The sequence below is a fragment of the Thermobia domestica genome, chromosome 7, assembly GCF_964235325.1.
Source record: "Thermobia domestica chromosome 7, izTheDome1.hap1.1, whole genome shotgun sequence".
NCBI classification, from domain to species: domain Eukaryota; kingdom Metazoa; phylum Arthropoda; class Insecta; order Zygentoma; family Lepismatidae; genus Thermobia; species Thermobia domestica.
The window spans coordinates 146378776-146400745 of record NC_137460.1 but is presented as its reverse complement, the minus strand read 5'-3'; the positions used below and the strand labels follow the sequence as shown (position 1 = coordinate 146400745).

Here is a 21970-nt window from a genome sequence, read left to right as displayed (position 1 = left end):
GTATAGGTCGATTCCTACCACACTATCTTGCCTCCAGGAGAGCTGTATTACAGGACCACGCCACCAGCTCTACCGATTTCATTTCTGTGCGTTCCGTGTGTAATAGCTTCCATAGCTTACTGAAATCGAAAGAATACTATAGGACTCATGACTTTTTCTCCCCATAAACTTAAATACGAGGAGAAATCAAAAAGTAAAGTTTTTTTTTCGCAATTTCTCGCACTAAGGTTTGGTGACACTGCTAGTATACAGCGCTGAATTAGTGTCGTCTGCAACACTTCTATGCAACTGTGTCACTTATATTCCCGCATTAGTCGTTGGAATCTAGCAGACGGTTAAACATGTCAGTTCCATTGTCGATCTGCACCAAGGAGGAAATGAGGGCAGATTCGCTTTTTGTTTGTGGAACGTGTTAAACCGGCAGAAATTATTCGTCGAATGCAAGCGCAATATGGTGACAGCTGTTTATCGAGAAGCAAGATCTATGAATGGATAGTGTGTTTCAAACAGGGAAGAACTTCTTTATGTGAGGAGGAAAGATCGGGTAGGCCATCGACGTCAAGGACTGAGGAACTTGGGTATATCATTAGGAACCGGAAAGTAAGGCTGCGAGCATGGTTTGAAAATATCCATCATCACCAGAAGTTAAGAAATTTGAACGTCAACCATCAGCTATAAATATACCACGTTGACTTGATCCCTAGTCTTCCGTTGCAAGCGCTGCTGTCGGCTGAAGGAATTCCACTCGCTTTCTCTCGCTTAGAAACAGCTGAACCCTTATTGGCTCAACGCGTGGGTGTGTGAGGTTGTGAGCTTTAGTCCGCATTTTTGCCACGGCTCAAGACATTTTGGCAGCACAATAGTCATTAATGCGGTGCAAACTTGGTTACAGGTGCAACCGAAAAACTTGTTTTCCGACGGAATCAAACAACCTGATGAAACGTTGGGAAAAGCTTGTTGAAGTGCACGGAGATTTTGTAGAAAAATAATGTATAGCCTATATCAGTTTTCTATCATTAGAATAAATGTACCTTTTCTGAAGTCCCTTTGGTTTTTAACTTTCCCACGTATATTGTTTGAACTTATTTCTCAGCAAATTATTTTCTGAGATCTGTTTGGGTTCTTTCTGTTCGTTATTGTAGCTTACCGAGGATATATGAGTGGGACGTGGACTTAAAGGTTGAATCCGAATCACTATAGTTGCATTCAATACTCTCTGAGCAGGAATCGAACCTGGGACTCTGTGCACTAAAGTCACAAGCGTTGGCCACTTGATCAACGGGGAGAGCCCATTTTGCGTTATAAATACAATTAGTCGGGGTTAAATGAAGATACCTGTATACTGAAAACGTTTGATAAGACATATAACGGTACATTTAGGTACTTCTTATAACTGAACATAAAATAGAAAAGAGTCTCTGTTCCTCATTCTTCATAGTTAATATTACTTTAAAACATAATTATTGTTCCGTCTGGAAAGCGACAACCAGAACCGAGTGACCTATGTCATCACTGCTTTGCATGACATAAGGGTATCTTGCAATCTTGTATTTCTCTTTATTTTCTTTTTCTACCATGCATTGTACTATATTACTAATCAGATAATCTCTTCTCAAACAATGGCCTAACCAGTTTATTTTATTCTTTTTATGATTCTCCAATGGTCAACCCTCAAACTTGTCCTAAGAGGGTTTCTTTCTATGCAACTATTTATATCCATTTTTCTCCATATTCACATTTCGAACTCCTCTGTTTCTCAACACTCCTTGTACAGGGTGTCCGAGAAGTCCTTCCCTGATTACAGAAATTGATAACTCAGGCTAGAAATAAGATAGAAATATGAAACTGGTGTTGAATTGTTTACAAACTATAAAAGTTTTTGTCTGTACCGAACACGTGTACCAGATCTTGAAACCCTGCAGCAACGAATAACCACAGTCGTTGCATCGATCCCTCCAGTGATGTTGGCTAATGTGTGGATGGAAATTGAATATCGCCTAGATGTGCTACGTGCTACCAAGGGTGCTCATGTGGAAGTGTACTGATGTGACCAAAACTTTTATAGTTTGTAAACAATTCAACACCAGTTTCATATTTCTATCTTATTTCTAGCCTGAGTTATCAATTTCTGTAATCAGGGAAGGACTTCTCGGACACCCTGTATATCCAGGTGTCAGCTGCTTGTTCTGATACAAGATGTTACAGATAGTATATACGTTACAGTTAGGATAAATCAAACAATAATGAATACAATCTGATACTTAACAGTGGATAATTTTCATATACAGTATCGAACTATCTACTGCATCATATTGGCAAACAGATCACTTCAACTAACACCATAGAAAGGTTTTTCTTGAAAACTGCACATCAGAATTATCCTGAATCATGGTCAGCTGGATATGTCATTTGACTTTATTATAGTCAAACAAAAAATTAAAGTCTGAAAGTTAATATTTTTAAGGTTTACCTCCCCGTAGTTTTTTTTTCTTAATTTTTGAGTTTTATACGTCCCACGGTTATGCCGGTTACGCTAAAGGAGACGGTGATGATGAGAGATGAATGAAATGGTGGAACGAAGAAAGTGGGAGGAAACGGGAGAGCCCCGAGAAAACCCACGCACACGGTACCTCACCATAGGGTGTATCATTGTCGTGTCATAATGAGAACGTATACTATACAGTTTCGTCTTAATAGATATCGTCATGCTGATCGCACACCATCAGATTTTAGGTTTTAAGAAAATTTCTCGAAAACTACACATGAGGATTTACACCATATCTTTTTTTTTCGAATTTCTGTGAAGTTGTGTCGATTGATATAATGTCTCATGTTCGTATCTTTTTCTCCTGTTAAACGCTATTATATAATTGCTAATTATATGTATATATTGTTGATAAACATATAAAGCAATGTCCTGATACTTTGACTACTTGCCCTTGTAGCGTATATTGTACGAAAAACAACAACAACAATAGATCAAGAACAAGGGAAACATATGGAGTTAATGTTCACGCTTTGAGTACCATGGTTCGTGGAAGAATGTCGAAACAAATCGTCTTAATACCCATATCTGTTAGCTGATGAACCGAACTGTATAGTCTCAGCAAAAACTTTTACAAGAAATGCGACGAACGTGTTCTATGTTACGCATAGTTTTCTTCCTACATTGTTTCCGCAAGAGCATTGTAACAGCATCGTTGTTTTGTACACTTATATGTTAGCAAGACAACATTCGTGAAAGACAAATTTATTTTTAAAATATTGAAATTAGAATATTAATTTCAATTGTTCAGTAATAACGGAAAATAAAATGGATATTATTTTTTTAGTTTTACGTCCCACAATTATGCCCTTGAAGCTAACATAAATGGATGATTAATGAAAGTGAATGTTTGTAAAATTATATTTTTTTTGCACCAAAGATACACCCTCTGGCCACTACAGCAACGATGAGGGTTTAATTTATTATTATTATTATTATTATTATTATTAATAATAATAATAATAATAATAATAATAATAATAATAATAATAATAATAATAATAATAATAATTGTACCCAGTATTTTTTCTTGGTGGGGCTTACGACTTTTTCAAAAGAGTTGGACTGTTACATACTAAAAGCGAACCGAAAGTCTTGTTTCAGGATGCGAAAGCATCAATAACTTATCATACTAAGCCTACAGAGTACAGACATATCACTTATATTATTATTTATTATTTTTGCAGTTGAAACGGGTTTTTTCTCCTTATCTTTACCTCCAAAGTGAGGTTAAAGGACCATCAACCATTTCCAATTTCAACATTATCTCCGTGGAACAAAAATGGTAATAGAAATAGCGACAAGCTGGTTTTTTTGCAGCCGATTCAACATCTCGAAAGCGCATATAATCACAGCGCACTCTATTAAACCGAAAAGAGGTTGAAATTTACTACTACTTTTCGGTTTCAATTGATTCAAGGTTCCAAGAATAGTTTCCATCTCCTTGTTAACCCTGTAATATTGACCAAAGATAGAACATATCAATCGACAGACGAAATCGAAATGAAGAAAATTACATGCTTGTGGACAGTGGCGTATTTACGATTTTGTTTCGGGGAGGGGGAGGCTTTGCTAACTTTAGTCCTGGAAATGTGAAAATTCTGCAAGATATTTCATTTACTTTCATACAGTAAATAAAATTTTGGGAGTTTAAGCCCGGAAGCTCCCCTAAATACGCCACTGCTTGTGGATAAATTCTTATGCGCAGTTTTTCAAAGTACTAAAACGAACTTCTATATCGCTACAAAATATGTCGCTCGCTACTGAACGTAATTTATAGTTTCTATTTTGCTGAAACAAATGGTTTATTTGCTTATGTACACTCATGTCCAAAATTATTGTCTCATGCCTATAAATATGTTGCTGTAGGAATATAATTTGATAACGAATTCGCCCGGTATTTCTTATAATGTTAGTATGTGTATAATCGGCAAAGACATGTATGTGCCAAATTTCATCTCAAAAGAGCAGTAAATAAGAAAAATAAACCGAAAATAAAACTTTCTTGTCCATTTAGCAACATTTTGTTTTACTCATTCTAATTTTCGTATTTATAATTCTTTTCCTACCACAAATATACATTTCACGATTATACACACAATATCAGTATTAAAAGTACCCTGCAAAATCATTATCAAATTATATTCTTACAAGAAGACAGTTATAGATAGGCGATAATCATTTCGGACATGAGTGTACCGTATGCGTATAAAAAACGTAGTACGCTATTGAGTAGCAGGTTGTAACTATTGTTGCTTGTCCTCTATCAGTAATATACATGTTACGTGTAATAATAATATCTAGAAAGAGATTACATGGGAGTGTGTCAATTTGAAACAGTTCTAATTACTACATATATTTCTATCGTGCTTTCGTTCGTTCGAGTAATCCTGGGTTTTGATTTTTGAACAAGAAGCGTGAAAGAAATTTGGAAGAATGAAAAAGATAACAATCAAAGTGCTGTCTATAAGAACAGTATATTAAAAGAAAAAAAAAAAACGAAGGAAGCAATTAATTTATGCTTTTGTCAAGGAACAAACTGATACGTGGATCTATTGCGTTGGTTATAGTATTCAACTTTGTAGTTGTGCAAACAACTGATTACTTAGTTTTTTTTTTTTTTAAATAATGACAATAATAAATAGGTTTAATCCTTTTTTTTTTCATTTCTCTCCTGTCTTGCAAAGAAGGCAATTATTACCAGTTCTTCAAGAAAATAATAATAGAGTAAATGTGAGTAAATGTAACGAAACAATCAATTCGCAGAAGCTCCTTAAATAAGAATTATAAAAAAACATTTTTTTAAAAGTATGAATTGGAATATCTTGTTTTGTGCAATCAACCTAATTCGTACATGCTATAAAACTTCCGGTAGTAACTGAATATACTGTCAAGTGTGCCGAAAAGTGAGCGTATAATGAAAATTTCTTGTAAATATCCAACGTAAGTATTACCGATAACGTAATCGTTTAGCCTAAGACCAAACTAAATATACTTTTCTGATATTAAAAAGTGTTACAGTAGCTGTTTGTTAAGTGTTATATGTCTGCAGTGGCTGTTGCGTTTTTTTAAATTTATTTATTTATTATCATCACGGTTAATCCAGTTTACCTTGACTACAATAGAATGTTCGTGATTGTGCACCTGGCAGTCATCAATTTTTATTAAAATATTCCCTCTTTCTGCGTTGTTTCGTCTTGCGTAGCGTATCTGCATACCACAGCTTTTGTCTTACCAGTAGCTCGTATAGTTCTTATTTATTTATTTTTAAATAAAAAATGGAACATCGGAAAAGGAAGAGTACCAGGTATTAGTAAAAATTTATTTTAAAGCATGTAAACTAGCGATATGCTTTATTTGAAATAGAAATGAACCTTTTAGTTCTAAACTAAGCAAGATAGTGATAAGTGCAACTTAATGGGATGAAACAATAAGAAACTTAAGATAATGGCAGGTTAGATAGCTAAGAGAAAATCCATAAGCTCAAAGTTGCCACCATAAACTCTTATCCTCTCTCTCCCTTTCTTTCTTTGTGTGTGCGTGCATTTTACCATATCATCTCAAAATCAACTAGTAATAATAATCCGTCTTGGTTAGTGGTTATTAATAATATATTTGGTTCAAGTAATGATTTTGAAGTACACATTTTAATGATCTGTCTTACTCTGACTTGTTTTGTTGTAACTGGTAGCATTACAGCCTGTCAGTAGCGAAGTTCAGAAGGTTCGTGTCCTGCTCAAGCTATCTTCACTCACTGAGATTTTCCGAATAATCATACAAGTATTGACCAAGTCTTTCGGAGAACAGGAGTTCGGAAAATGACTCAGAACCTCTTCGGTAAGCCATTTTCCGAACTCAAAATACGTAGTAAATTATATTCACTGCTTGAGGTTTTACACGTCTTTGTATTCACCATCAAGTTGAAGCTTAGGCCTGCCTCCTTCTTCGGACAGGACGCTGTTATACCTCTGTAGTTGCATTTTAAATAAGTATTATGAAAAAGGAAGTACAAGTATTTGAGTCCCTAAACAACACCTGTACAGTAGTTGTGATTTTTGCAGCTGCTCTTTTGGTATTAGTAGCAGTTGGTTACGTAAATAAGTAAGAGCTTATTCTTTGGAATTAAGGATAGCAAGTAAAAAGATACATAATATAGTTCTGGATGAAAAACTGGGTGTGAAGCTACTGGTCCAGATAAGAAGGCCACGAATCGTGGCAGCTGCTGTTTACTTAATTGAGGCCTCATTTACTCTCGTACATGCCACATCTGGAGCTGGAGGGAAGCCAAGTATGTATATACTGTGCTTGTCAGCTCTCCTACAATTTCCTTATAATGTTCTCGATTAATTTGATGAGCGTTTGTGTGTCAAAATGCTAACCTTCCACTTGCCATGTTGTCATTATTATTATTACTGACTATCCTGTCCTCTGCACAGAGATTTTTTAGCTGGACCTTGAGAAAGTCTAAGTTCCTTCATAAGTTCTTCCTATTATTATCTGAGAAGCATAGCAATATATATATATATATATATATATATATATATATATATATATATATATATATATATATATATATATATATATATATATATATATATATTTTTACTAAGGAATCCAAGATATACGTTGCGACTAAGTCAGTGTCTTGATTTTGGCAATATTAACTCCTATTTTATAATTTGCTCATTGGAGGTGTGTTAGTGAGAAAGTTCACGATCTCAGATAGGGTTGCCATCCATATAATTGTTTACTATGTTCGAGAGGCATTTAGTAAATTATTTTTAAACTAGCTGTAAGCACCTGCCATTACCGGGATTAATTCAGAATTTGAATAAAGAGAGAAAAAGAAGAATGTCCTCATTCCATTGGCCAGATATTTATTCTCCACTGTTATGTAAGCCCCCATAACTTGTATGTAATACTGGTTGCATATAGACAGGTCATTGTTAGGAACTATTAGAAACGTGCATACATTTGATCCCACATATCTCCACTCTCGAGGAAAAAAAAAAAAAAAAAAAACTGTACGCTATTAAATCTGGTGAAGATCTACCAATGAAAAAAAAAATGTGGCTGTAGGTGAACCCTTTCGATGCGAAAGTTTAAGACACATACATTATTTTATTACTATTATTAAAGATTGTCCGAGGCTTTGCATTTTACCTTATACTTAGTATAGATAAATACCAGACGAAGTACGTAACCAGTGAAAGATTTATGTATCTCAACACGTAAATGTACACAAGCATTTTTTAAAAAATAATATTTTTGAACACATTAGCATAGCATTGAATCTTAGCTGCATTAATTTAATATGACTGCATCTGCAGAGGATCAAACACGAAACAATATTAATTATTATTATTTTTTAATTATAAGAGTACCTCATGTCTGTTTCGTAGTTGGTAGTCTTCAAATTCTCTTTAGATAGTAAAAGTAATCAGATTCTATTGCCATAATCACAGAATTGGAAACATTGATGGAGGCCATGTATGATATAAAAACGAAACAACAATTTTATTCAATATTTCGAAAGAATCGAATATGAAAAGTAAAAGAAATATTGTGCATCAGGTGATGAACGATTTTAGCTATAGACTTTCAGAAATAAATTATTAAAAGTTTTTGACTGAGAAGTGAAAAGAGTGTCTTCAAGATGTGTCAACTGGTTTATTCATAGAGTTTGATTGTTGTTAAGAGATATTGGTCGTGCATTTTTGTTAAATACGTAGATAGTTCATATTAAGACTACGCTCATTATCTGGTGACATACAGAAATTTTCATTAACTGTTGTCGATATCCCTAATTACAACGTTTGATAAAATACGTTGGTAGATGGAAGGCTAATGAACTGTATCCAGAGTAAATGTAAGTTAAACGAGTAATGCCATACCAGCAATTTGAGGATATCTGGTCATTGCTTCGGATAACTTGATAGGCTAATCGTCTGTTTTTAGCGTTCTTCATTGGCCGTTCAATTCTCGATTAAAGAGTGGGTTCGCATTTCGTACAACTTCCATTTAATTCTGAATCGATTTATGACCTGGCCTTTTCTCTCAGTGAGTACCTTATTTTTATTCTTCAAATTTATTTTTTTTTTTTTAAAAAAAAGTATTCGAACAATGTCAGAACGTGAAGGGGTGCAGGTATCTGCTGTGCAGACTATAACGCAAAATCACTTCGAATGAAATGTGCTCTTAATCATTACACTGTCTTGCCTGGAATACATCTGAATTACACTTCACATGGCCCAGCAAAATCTTGGTTTTTGTTTTATGACCAAGACTATATAGCATATTAAATATTGAAGCCTATAAATTATGAGACTGCTTACCTTCGAACCAGTATTATTAACATTTTTTTTTTTTGAATAAATTGTTTGAACAGTTATTACAGCAATTGATCGAATATTTAAACATGAGAGTTTGTTTTAACAAACTATTATAAACTTTACAGCCATTGTGGAATCAGTAGCAAATTTACTTTTCTCTTTACTGGTCTATATAAAAGAGAAATCCCAGTCACAAGCTACGATTCATGATAAATTTTACATTTTATCGATGTAATAAATTTGTTCTTGAATTGTATTGCTATTACCCTCCTTCTGTTCTCTCAATATTTAACTAATATATCACCTCTCCCTCAAGAGGTTTATAACCTTTATAAGTAGTATTATAATAATAAAAAGAGTGGTCTCTATTCGTCTTTTTGGAGCCATTCTTCTAACCTATTATTAGAAATTATGACAAGCAGTACATTTATAATTTCATGTACAGATAGAAAGCCTTTTAAAACGAAAATCGTAAGGCTTTTTTTATGTACGAATTTTACTAAATTGATTGCGAGTGTTTTGAATTATTATTATTATTATTATTATTATTATTATTATTATTATTATTATTATTATTATTATTTAAATTTTGATGTATATTTCTCTGTCTGTGCTTGATGATATTTTAAAATATTTTCTACCTTCCTTTTGTTGCAGTTGTACGGTGATGTATGTGGGTGAATATTGTCAACATCTAAATCCGTGCCACACAGGACCTGGACCACGATGTCAAAATGGTGGAACGTGCAATGTTCGAACGTCACTAACTTCTAGTCCGACGTTTTGGTGTACATGTCCGATCGGGTACTCGGCCAGTCTGTGTGAGATACCTGTAGCGAACTCCTGTGATTCCGATCCGTGTTTGAATGGTGGAACTTGCACGTTAAGGAGCTTAGAAAGCTACCAATGCACTTGCGCGGCAGGATATCGAGGTGAGTTTCCAGTTAGCTTTTGTGTTTTTAATTATTTTTTTTCAAATTTGATAAAGAAAAATATGAAAATAAGGAAATGACAGTGTATGGGGGCAAATATTAAATATTTCTTAAATTAAGGAATTATATTTTCAAGTGATTTATTCACACACTTGAAGAAATCTATTACTTCCATTGATGTTGAAAGGTACTTTTCAATATAGAAACAACGTTAACTTTTAAAAGTTTCTGCATCAACGAATGAACGAAAAAACGCATTCAAGTGGTATTTATATTATTTAAACCAGTGGTGGATATTTTTTTTTTAAAGGAGAGGGCCAAAGATAAAACACTTTAGATATTATCTGCTAAAAACAACAAAGGCGCATTTCACAAAATTCTTGTAATAGTAAATCCAATGAATTAGTGAACTTTCTCATAATCTGGTTCGAACTGGGAATGCAGTGATTTTCAAAAGTGACTTGAAATACTCATCTGCTACTCTGTTTTTAATACAACTGTTTCGAATTGTACTTATACTATTCTTCGTTTGATCATCAGATCAGGAAACATGTCGATGGTCGGCCAGAACCTTTCAGGGATCCCATCTGGCCCGCTCGCCATAGTTTACCCATCACTGACCTAAATATCTCTTTAAGTTCTAAGTGCTTCATGCTGTCATATTCCTATATATGAGATATTTAGGTCAGTCATATTCATATATAAACATGTCCTCTTTTACTTTCGCTCTCAAAAAGTCACGGACGTGTTTACCAAAAATTGTCGTTTTTGTTTCGAAAACATTCTATATCTTCACACACACTATACGTCAATAAAACTTGACACACACACACACACACACACACACACACACACACACATATATATATATATATATATATATATATATATATATATATATATATATATATAGGTATATATATATAGGTATATAGGGTCAAGTGTCTTCACAAACCATATTCCCAAAATTCTACATATTCCAATGTAGAATTTTGGGAATATGGTTTGTGAAGACACCTGACCCTAGAGCGCCCGAATAAAAAATAATATTCCCGAATTTATGGATTGTGACATTTATGTATATCACCCGAAAGTTTGCTTCATTCTGAAAACAGTGATGTACGAACCATGAATCTAATTAAGGTAGGTCAAAAGTACATTTTTACCATATATTAGCTTAACTCTTTGCTGTGTACACAGCGTATCATTCTGATACGAGTATGATTCTCCTTCCTACTTCCTCACTATATCTGTACATGTCCCTTTACATACACAAGTAAAAGACTGGAGGACTTATAAAGGAAATGAAATGCTAAACATAACATTTTAATATGTAGATGTTCTGGTGAATTTGTGGCAGACACGGAAAAGTAATAATATATGATGTCAAATGCATTTTTTTTTTTTTAATATTATAAATCCATATCCGAGTACGCCTCATTGTGGCTCTACAGCCTTTGAAGTTGCTAGCGTTCAGTAGATTTTGCCATCCAGATTAATGCAACGCGCCTGCAATGTCCGTCAACCCGTTATACCTAGCTTTGCGGCTGGTTGTCAAACACAGGATATCAACGCCTTAGCGACAAAATTCATTTTATAATCTCAAATAGACACCTAAGACGTTGAATAGAAAAATAAAAATAACTGCACGCTTTAAAAAAATCAATGAGAATTTGCAAAGTCTACACAGAATTTGAAATCGACGAGCGAAAAACAGCATGTTTCTAGAGTTTGTGGTTTCCGAAATCTCATTGTCGAAAGAAATTAGCCACGAACAAGAGTCACAATTCTTCTCATTTCTTATTCTACGCAAACACCCTTTTTTCAAAGGACATTGAATAGCTTTTTTCTTCTTTTGTTTCATGTACAATGGTTCAACAGTGTCTTTAAAATTTGCAGGCTTAATTTAAATAATTTCCTGACTTCATACAATGATGAAATTTTGCACAGCGGCGTAAACCAGATGACAGTGTAATATTCCACTGTTACTTTTATGTATTAAGTTAATTATCTTAATTGATTTTAATATGCGATATCTTTCCGTGTGTAACCAGTTTTACTATTGAGTAAAACGGGATTGTCTAGTGCACAGGCGTTAACATTCGCAAGTTCGAACAAAGTTTTAAGATTTTCATTATTTTTCATAACACGTTTAAAAAAATTAAAAAAATATTCTTAAAACATACTTTCTTTGCAAAAAAATAAAATATATTTTAAAAAAATACTTCTTTAAACAAAAACTAATAAACAATAAAAATCGTATTAACAAAAAAATTATTATGTTTTCAAGAAAATTACTTTAAAAAATTATTTATGCATGACTTAAAAAGAGAAGCGAGGGGAGAGGACGGTCTCATATACAACAACGGGATTTACTTGAGAATTGAGAAATTTATAAGTTGGTTGTACATATAGTATTCTTTCTAGTTACGCATAAATGTTTTTTTAAGTATTTTTTTTTTTTGAAAACAAAATTATTTGTTTTACCTTGTAGTACACTTTTTAAAAATTTTGTTTGCTATTAAAAAAAAAACTAACTAACTAACTCTATGGCCTATGGAACCCGGAGGTTCAATGCCGCGTTCACAATAGCTCTCCACTGACTTCTATCCTTAGCCAACTGCATCCAGTTTCTACTTTGTATTCCAATCTCTGCGAGATCCATCTTAATATTGTCCTCCTATCTGCGCCTAGGTCTTCCTAATGGTCGTTTTCCGATTGGTCTTCAATTCAAGATTTTGAAAGCATAAAAAAAAAGAAAGCATGAAAAATTATATAATTTTATTTTACGTGCATTTTTAAAATTCTTTTCCGATTTTACTAATCAGCCAAATAATATTGTTACTAATTTAGTTGAATAATTGAAAAAGTGTGTGTAGATGTGTTAAATGTAAAGCATGATGTAATTTCAATGATTGCTTCTGCAAGTTAAAAAAAAGTCTCGAGACGTCGATTAAAATTTTAAACGATTATAAATAATTTACGGAAAATACAAAAGAAAAAGAAAGAACGAAGAGTGTTGAGTCAAATAACGTACAATTATTCAAAAATGACAATAATTCATCTTTTTCTTGGATTGTTTAAATTCATCCTCCCAGAAAGAAAAGTCCTCCAGTGAATTGTCCTGTGCCTAACAAATCTAATCTAACATCATAGTGGTGACTCGTAAGGAAAGCCAGATCTGTAAAATTGTAAATAATATGAGTACTTAGCTAATGTAATAATTCTTGTATATGAAAATTAGGCATATTTGCGTTCAATTAATTCAAAAAATGAAATTTAAGCGAAGCACCAGTAGACAAGGGAAGAAATCTTAGTTGCTCTCATTTCTATTTGAATTGCATGTTTTGCGACTTGAGATTACAGGAAGTGACTCTGTTATTTTATTTTTCGCTAACAAGACAAGAACTTGAAATAAGAAACTGATACTACTTGACTCGGCGCATACAAGAAAGAAAAAGAAAAGACATTTAGGAAGGACCTTTGTATTCGTTGAATTAAGCGAGTCAGCTGGGAAAGTGAAGCGAGTTGAAAATGAGCGCGTGTGCAGATTGCCATCTTGACGGCTCCAGTAGGTAGAAAATTATCTTAACTTTGACTGGTGTAGATAGCAAACGAAGCGTTATCGCCATGAGAAGTATGCAGTCAGCTTTTAGCTTATATTGCAATGCCGAAGTGCTAAGTAACGGGAAAGCATTTCGCACAGCATGTTTGCTTCGAATTGATAACGCTGCTGCCAGAAAATATGGCAGTTCTTTCAGCTTGGTACAGTTTCAGGAATAACGTTTTGGATTTTGTATAATGAAATTAAAAAAAAAAAAAAAAGTGAAAACGGTGTATGACCTTTCATAAATATATCCAAGAATAAAATGCCTTCAGAAATATATATAATGCTTCGAAATTAAGTTGAAAAGCGCTTTCGGGGCTTTTTTTTTTTCTTTCTTTAAAAAAGTAAATTTTGCTGATCTTCATTGGAGATTACTTAAATTTTCTCGTTTCTCAGTTATGATAATCATGATAGACATTCAGGTTGCGTCCAGAGAGTTTTTGCAATAACTCTTTAATATTTGGATAGAATGTAAACCTTGGTATTAGATTTAGATTAGGCCTATATTAAAGTAAAGAAACAACATTGTTAGTTGGGAAAACTCAGTCTTTTAAATAATACCCGGTAATTTTTGTTTCTAAAATGGGGCACCACAAGATATACCTGTCTGTTGTCTATCAATTGTAGCCTTTTTCGCCTCTCCCTCTCTTTCCTGCCACCATACTCTCTAGCACGCCCCTCATGATACAGTTCCTTCTTAACCAATGTCCCAACTAGTTTCCCTTCCTCTTTTTATAATATCTAAAACTGATCTTCTCTCTTCCACCGTTTCTAACACTCTTTGATTCGTTTTCCGCTCGATCCAGCTAATTCTTGTCCACTTCCACATTTTGAAAGCTTCCAATCGTCTTCCATATATACGTGGGTAGACCCAAAATACCCGACCTGACATATATGTAGATGACGGTTGTTGTTTCAAAAACATTACTGTGTTCCAAAGTCCTAACTTTATAAAGCTTGTGTTTGAAGTGTAAAGACGGTACGTTTTTTCTATTTGTTTAGCAGCCATCAATAGTGAACGCTCTCAGTGAATTTGTAAACATGAAAAAAAAAAAAAAAAAAAAAAGGTAATCATTATGTGATAAAATACATTCATTTGAAAGATCTCAGTTCATTCAATATCAAAGCCGAACTAGATTCTCTTTGCAGGAGGAGTCTGCTCCTTCGTTTATAACAGTAAAATATTGTATAGCAGAGTTTAAAATGTATAGCAGAGTGCAAAGACGAACATCGCAGTTGTCGACCAAATAACATGACCACGTCAAATATGGTAAAGAAAATCCACAAAATGGTATTAGATGACTGTCAACTGAAAGTACGCGAACTAGCAGACCATAGTAGGCAGGATATCGAAGCTTTTGAAAGTCGTTGGGAAAAGTGCACAGAGCTAATAGGAGGCTGCGTTGAGAAATAAAGTTAGTTTTTCGCATTTTTTGTGTTTTCTTTGTTAGGTCAGGTATTTTTCTTACTATCCTGGTATATAAAGTTAAAGTAACTATGATTTTTTTTTTTTTTTTTGAGGGAATGGAATATTTAAATTTTATTTTAAAGAATTTTACAAATAACATATTTTTTCCCCCAAAAATTGCTATCGTTATAGTTTGTTGCATCCAATTCTTTTTCATTTTATGCAGATTTCTTTGCATGCGGGGGTCTGTACGACAGTCACTCATAGAAATAAAATGTAAATGGTCCTACATGCATGTGAGATGGCATTATGGCAGAGGTGACTGACTGTAATACTAACCCAGAGGTACTAAATGTCCATTTGTATATACCACAAGAACATTGCTTCAAATATTATTTCATCATTTACTGTACTGTAGTCTAGACAATTGTGTTGTATGATGTATTTATCACGAGTCACTTGACATACACAGATTAGTATGGGACTCATTTGTTAAGTCGATTCTTAGTTTTTTTTTTTTTTTTTTTTTGATAATCAGAGACATTAAAAAAAGTACTATAACTGATGTTATTTTTTAAAGTTGCGCCAAGAAAGTTTTGTGTAAATTCATTGTTGTAATATTTCATGTACAAGTAGAAAATATCAAGTGCATGTAGTGCAGCTTTCCTATTTTCTGTTAGGAAGTTTAAAAAAAAATAACAATCCATTGTGACATGACCTCATTGAGTGCAATGAACAAAAGCTTCGGAGAGTGATATTATTGCGGGTGTTGGACAGGAAGAGAAATTCAAAGGATTATAGGAGTCGTGTTTTTCACATCATGTCGAGTGGGAAGGCGAAGCGTGTGCCATTCCCATCACAAACTGCTTTGAGAATGCCACACACTCCCTGAGAGATTTTTTTCTGTCGCCTCTCATCAATGCACTCTGAAGGAAAGGAGCAGAACAATGTATAATTAAACACGGTAGTATTATCACATAAACAGCGTTTCCAACAAAGAACAACTTGTTGAAATAAAACGGATGACTGACAGACACAAAGGTGTAAATTGTGTAATTTTGTATTTGTAAAACATGCTTTTACAAAATCCGGCTCCTTATTCTAAATATTATCTGTTTTTCAGCATAGCTAAAATAATCGACAATGATGGTGAAGTGGTAACTTTCACACCTCGTTTGTATGTATTTCTGTTTATATTGATTGAATCACGACTCTATTCTCAGCTGACGGCATCTTGGTCAGGAATAAAACTCAAGCCACAGGCTGACCTTTCCATTCGGGTACTGGGATACCTTTTCTGTTTTCCTAATTAAAAAGATCTTGTGGTTCATTTCATCAAGTAATTTCCTAAATGACAAAATTAGTTCAAACGTCGTACGCTGTATTTTTTTTTTCTCGGGTAATGTTCAATTATCCATAAGAAGGAAGGGATACATAACAAGGAAATTTCAGCGTATTAAAATAAGCCTAGAAAGGCAATATAAACAAAAATAATGGAAATATAATAAACATCACACTATGAATGCAGTATTTCTTCCAGATATACTTCCGGGGAGAAGAATTCCCTTCGAAGTAGGCCAGTATGAAACTGCATATGCACGCTAACCACTCCTAGACCAGGTAGGGCTAGATACATCTATGTTGAAAGTTATTCAAACCGTATAATTTATGATTAATAATAATAATGTGGAATTTATTAGATGTCAAAAAGATTTGTAAAAAATAAATAAAAATGATGTTTAAATTCCTATCGAATCATCAGCATATGAAATCTCTGAAGAGAAATATCTAAAGTGCATCCCTACTTGCATTCAGTAGTGTTCCATAAAAGTGTAGGAAACTAAGGAAATCAACATTTACATTCACTTTTTTTTTGTTTGTTTGAAATTTGTCTCTTTGATATAAAGATATTGCTTATTTCATCTTTAGAATCTCATCGTTATGCACACATGCATAAACTATGACATTTGTAAGAATTCTTCAAAGTAAATATCCGGTCTTTTTCTTTAGAATGTCACTGATTGAAAACAACACAACTCATAGTCGTGTGGAAACAACTAAAAGCTTTCAAGTTACCTACATATTATTCGCGCAATGAATACATCTCAGGATTTTTTTAAGCTCACCTCTTGTTTTCTTTTAACTTCGTTTGGAAGCTTACAGAAACAACCAATACGTTTTCTTCTTTAAAAATAAAAATGTATAGCAACAGTCTGATCATGCAGTGAATCAGAATTGGTTCAAATAATTTTGAATACTTTCAGTAATATTTGTTGATTACGAGTTCTCAGAAGCATTTACCCAGCCAACAGCATGTCGTTATCTCTTAATCTATTTAGTAAAAAGAGGAATTCTGGCCTTAAACAATTGACTTTTGTAGTTCATATCCCGTAGGTAAAATGAGCAAGGACAAATTCAATAAGGAGTATCTGGGTTATAGCAATAGCAATAATGGAACATCAGTAAATGACAAAAGTAGAATTGCTGTCTTCTACATTTCGATAGTCCATATACATGTAATACGCAGTCCGTATATGTAAAACATGTAGAAATTTGTGGCGAAGCTCGAAACTTTATGGACATGAACAGGTAGTTGCCAGCCAGTCATATTACCATGCTAAGTTTTAAAACTCGACGGGATCTGACTAACAAAATCTGTATTTTTCTAAAAAGGTTAATAATCATTCTATCAAGTGACAGATTGATTCTATAATGAAATCAAATATTACACTCAATATGAAACAATAGACTGGAGCTTCTGCAGCTGGGTGCGGTTGGACGTGATTCGACTGTACAAATGTGACATCTTTCATCTAATAACAAGTGTTTGAGATTAAGTGATGTTCAGTCGGGTCAAATGTAGACATGACCTTATACTACATAAGCCAATAGATATAAATAGAAAGAAGCGGCTATACTTCTAAAACATTCGTTTGATCTGTTAACGACAATCAAATAACATGGCTTCGCATTGGGAGTAGCTTGTGACGTTGACCCGTAACGTTGACCGAGAGGAAGAAGAAAGCAATTGTTTTAGATTAAGACTAAATAACTTGGGCGCTGTAGAAAGTGTGGTGCTTTCTTTACATTATAAGACTCGATTGTGGCTAAATGATCTCGCCACCACCAAAGAAGAAATCCTTGTATATACTGCATACGACCATCGATTGTTCTAGTTGTCATCAAAGGAATTTAGTAAAAATCCTGTAAATAATAATCCTGATAAACTATTGCGTCTCATTCATAATTCATTTCAAAACGTCTTCCGTCTTTTTACCTAATGCTTTAATATCTCACGTCAAATTTTCCATTTGGACTAATTCTTTGTTGCCAATTTAAGTGGGTGCTTATGATGCAGCAACTGAGTTTGTTCTTGAATCATCCGAATGCAGTGTAATTCAAAGTGTCAATACCGATTTCATCTATTGGTGTAAGCCCACCTTACAACTACCATAAATTTTTCTCAGTCAAACTGCTGTCACATGAGAAAACTCTAGCTGAAAACACTTTTAGCAAGAGAACTATGCCAAAAACTAGAAGAGTCTTTCAAATTCACCATTGCATAAGTAGTAAGTTTAATGTTTAAATCTTTCTACTAATAACATTATCGTAAACATATCCCATCTAAAAATTACAATTGTTTATATTTTTCTTGCAGATACAGTCAGTTAACCTTTTTTTTTTTCACTATAGATGTTATAGTGATTTGAATATATATTGAACCATATAAAGTAAAACCCCTCCTTCCTGGACAGAACATAGAAGAACTTAGAGCTTTACAGAGGCACTGGCTTCATACGGAACTTTTAGACTGTGGAACATGCAGGTGATGTAGTCAAACCTGTCCATATTTCGGAATTCGTTATTCTGAAGATTTGTTAAGGCACCCATTTGATAAAGGGTGCATGAACTCCGAAGCCCATTAGAACAAGGTGCAACGAGAGAAAAACAATTCCCGGTTCACCGGTGATCGAACCGGAGTTGTCTAGTTAAGAAGTTAGACCCTTAGCGTCTACGCCATCGTGATTCTCAATTGAACCTTATAAAGGTTTTGTATTACAAATGGAGAATTATTAGTAACATTTTACCCATTGTAGAACTTAGTATATTAAAAATAGTATTGGATCCTACCATCATCTTCTTTCGAGCACTTGAAGCATTACAAAGAAAAGCATTAACTTCAAAGGTATATATATAAAATAGTATTATTCTGAGAAACTATTAAAACTTTAGATTTTGTAAATCCTTATTTATCGAGTTTCTCCTTTGACTTTTCCATAACTTCTCGTAACTTAATTTCGACTTTCGTTTGCAGGGAAGCATTGTGAACTCCGAGATCATTGCGCTTCGAAACCGTGTCACAATGGTGCCGATTGTGAGTCTCTTGAAAGCTCCTACAAATGTTCATGTGCTCCAGGTTTCAAGGGACCAACATGTGGCGATGATATTGATGAGTGTGTGAATAAACCTTGCGTACATGGGCGATGCTACAATACACATGGTTCCTACAAGTAAGTGCAAAATATTTTCTTTTACAAAGTAACTGTGTCAGGATTAAATGGTTAAATATTAAAGATAGTGCAGCCTTAAACGGATTTTATGGGTAAGTAGGATCCGTGTCATAATGTAATATATTGCATAAATTACCATTGTTTACTGAAATACATTGTTCGTGCAGTTTCTTTTTACTCATAATCAAGTTGGATGTGAAGTTGCTCTTCATTGTCAACCGTTTCTTTCTTTTCCAATTTAGCCAAAGTTGTAAATAATTGTAGACGGAAAATAAGGAATTCTTTACTTCTCATAGTTTTACTGCATTATTTGTCATTCAAGTTACGCATTATGATTTTACAGTGTATATCGATCATTTCCAAATGGATGATCTGTGACGTCACAGTTTTGGTGCTCATATTCTCAGTAAATCATATAGACAGCTCTGATAGAAGACAGTGGTGACAGCCATAGTCAATAATTTTGTATATACACCACTCACGGATTCATAACTAGTCGTACGCTGTCAACACTTGTTTTATTTCATTCCTCCTACTTCGCTTCCTCCTCTTTGTTCAATTTGTTCTTTCTTTCCTGGCTTTGATCTTAAAAGCCTTTCTTATGTCTTGAGTCAGCCAGTTGAAAATGGCTGGTGTGTAGGACAGAAGAAATAATGATTTGCTATAACCGTGGTTGTGATTTAAATGATCCCAACATTTGGTTGGTGAAACTGACTAAATGCACTGGCAGACTAAATTGATTTGCTGCTTGTTGCAGTAGGAACATTATAGAGTGATTATATTAAGTGTATTTGTAAATAGGATAGATTCATTCCCCATTCCTCATAATCTTTGTTGTTCTCCCTATGTTGTTATAAAGTTATGACGGATCAGTCTGAACAAAGTGCTTTGATGTGGCTTTCATTACTTCATGATCTAATTTTAATTACGTAATTTATTCAACATCTACACTGATGTTTATATGTGCTTCTTGCGTTAACAGTATAAATAAGTCGCTGATCTTTGATATCATTTCCACTTGCAGGCTTTTTTATTTTTATTTATTTTAGCACTGGGGTTTCACTATTTGTTGCTTGAAAATGTCGATAAAAATATGAAGAACAGAGAAAGCTTACTGAGTTCTATCCAGTGTATTTTATTTTTGAGATGATTTACATCCGACTTTTAGGCCCTTTAAGTTGCAGGAGACGATGAGAAATGAATTAGGATACTCAAGCGAATGGTGAAAGGAAATATACAATAACTGTATGCGTTAGGTGGGATTCGAACACGTGAGAAGACATCTCTTGTGATTGCCATCCTCATGCTTTACATCGCTCAACCTTACCAGCCAACTGGAGTTCTATGGAAAATATACTGATAAGGGTATTTGTTCCGTGAGATTACAAGTAAAAGCTATTCAAAATATATTGTCATTTTTCTGTACTTAGTTTCGAGTGAGAAGGAAAACATTTCTGCTTTCTCAGAATATTGCCTTTTGGAAAATGCTTCGTTCATTTTATCTATTAAAGTACAGGGACTGTGGTGGCTTAGTGGTAGAGCGTTCACCTCTGGTGCATGGGGTCCCTGGTTCGAACCCAGCTCGCGCCAAGTAAACTTTGTGGTGGATAAATACCGTATGCGTGGGTTTCCTCTGGGTTCTCCCGTCCTCCCCACTTTCTTCATTCCACTATTTTATTCGTTTCTCATCACCACCGTCTTTTAGCCTAGCCGGCATAATCGTGGGACGTAAAACTCAAAGATTTCATTTCTATTAAAGTAGTCCCCCTTTTCCTTTTTTTTTTTTTTTTTTTTTTTGAGAGAGAGAGAGAGAAAGGAAGGAAGATAATATACAAAAATTATCATTGTAAACATTAGTCAGAAATTGCGTATAAACTTTTTTTTTTTTTTTCGGAAGAAAGACAACATAATCCCAAGTGAGACAGCGCTAACTTATTTTCTCCATTCTCTTAATGCCTGTGAACGGATGTAAGATCATTCACAGCAGTTTCCCGTATTGTAGTCAGTCTTATTTCATATCCCGACAACAGTAAATCGGTCACCAATCTGCAAATACTACAACTGAAGTTTCGAGAACTAAGTCCGAATGCCAATTACCAGTGCGGCTTCCGTCCAAACTTGTTGCTGAAAGATTTCACCACACCTGCAGCGTGGGAAGAACAGCACTCAATCTACCTGACGGTTATTGTATCAAATACACGTCGCGTTTCCGGCAACATGTTAACACACTTTCTAATAATAACTCCTCAATACAACACTGATTGAAGTGTTGTCCCTGCCCGTTATTTACAAAAGACTGTCTGGTTTCTTTCTGCCTTTTATAAGCAATAATGATGTCACTAAACCTTTTCCTTGTAACACTAGCTGCTGAATTTCAAATTAACCCACAGAAAAGGGGAAAAAAATCAATCTATTGAAATTTACCTAGTCCAGTAATTTGAATATACAAAACATATTTTCACTTGTAACTTAAAATTTATCATCTGAAACAATAGTTTATTGTTTTTTCATCTCGTAGAATCGGTTATTCTTATAGCTATCAAAACATTTTTTCACACTACTTCAGGCATTTTCATTTTATTTTAACCTTTTACACCATATGAAAGTGTAGTCAATATTTCCGTAGTTAAACTAA

At 34.0% G+C, this 21970-nt stretch overlaps 1 protein-coding gene across 2 annotated transcripts in view; it reads left to right on the top strand.

The window, feature by feature from the left end:
* Window positions 1–21970, top strand: part of N (neurogenic locus Notch protein) — a 174477-nt gene that overhangs the window by 87602 nt on the left and 64905 nt on the right. For both annotated transcript variants that reach the window (XM_081765367.1, XM_081765366.1), the window contains exons 3-4: window positions 9535–9809; window positions 19140–19335. In XM_081765367.1, the coding sequence (XP_081621493.1) occupies window positions 9535–9809; window positions 19140–19335 (471 nt within the window). The remainder of the gene's footprint in view (window positions 1–9534; window positions 9810–19139; window positions 19336–21970) is intronic.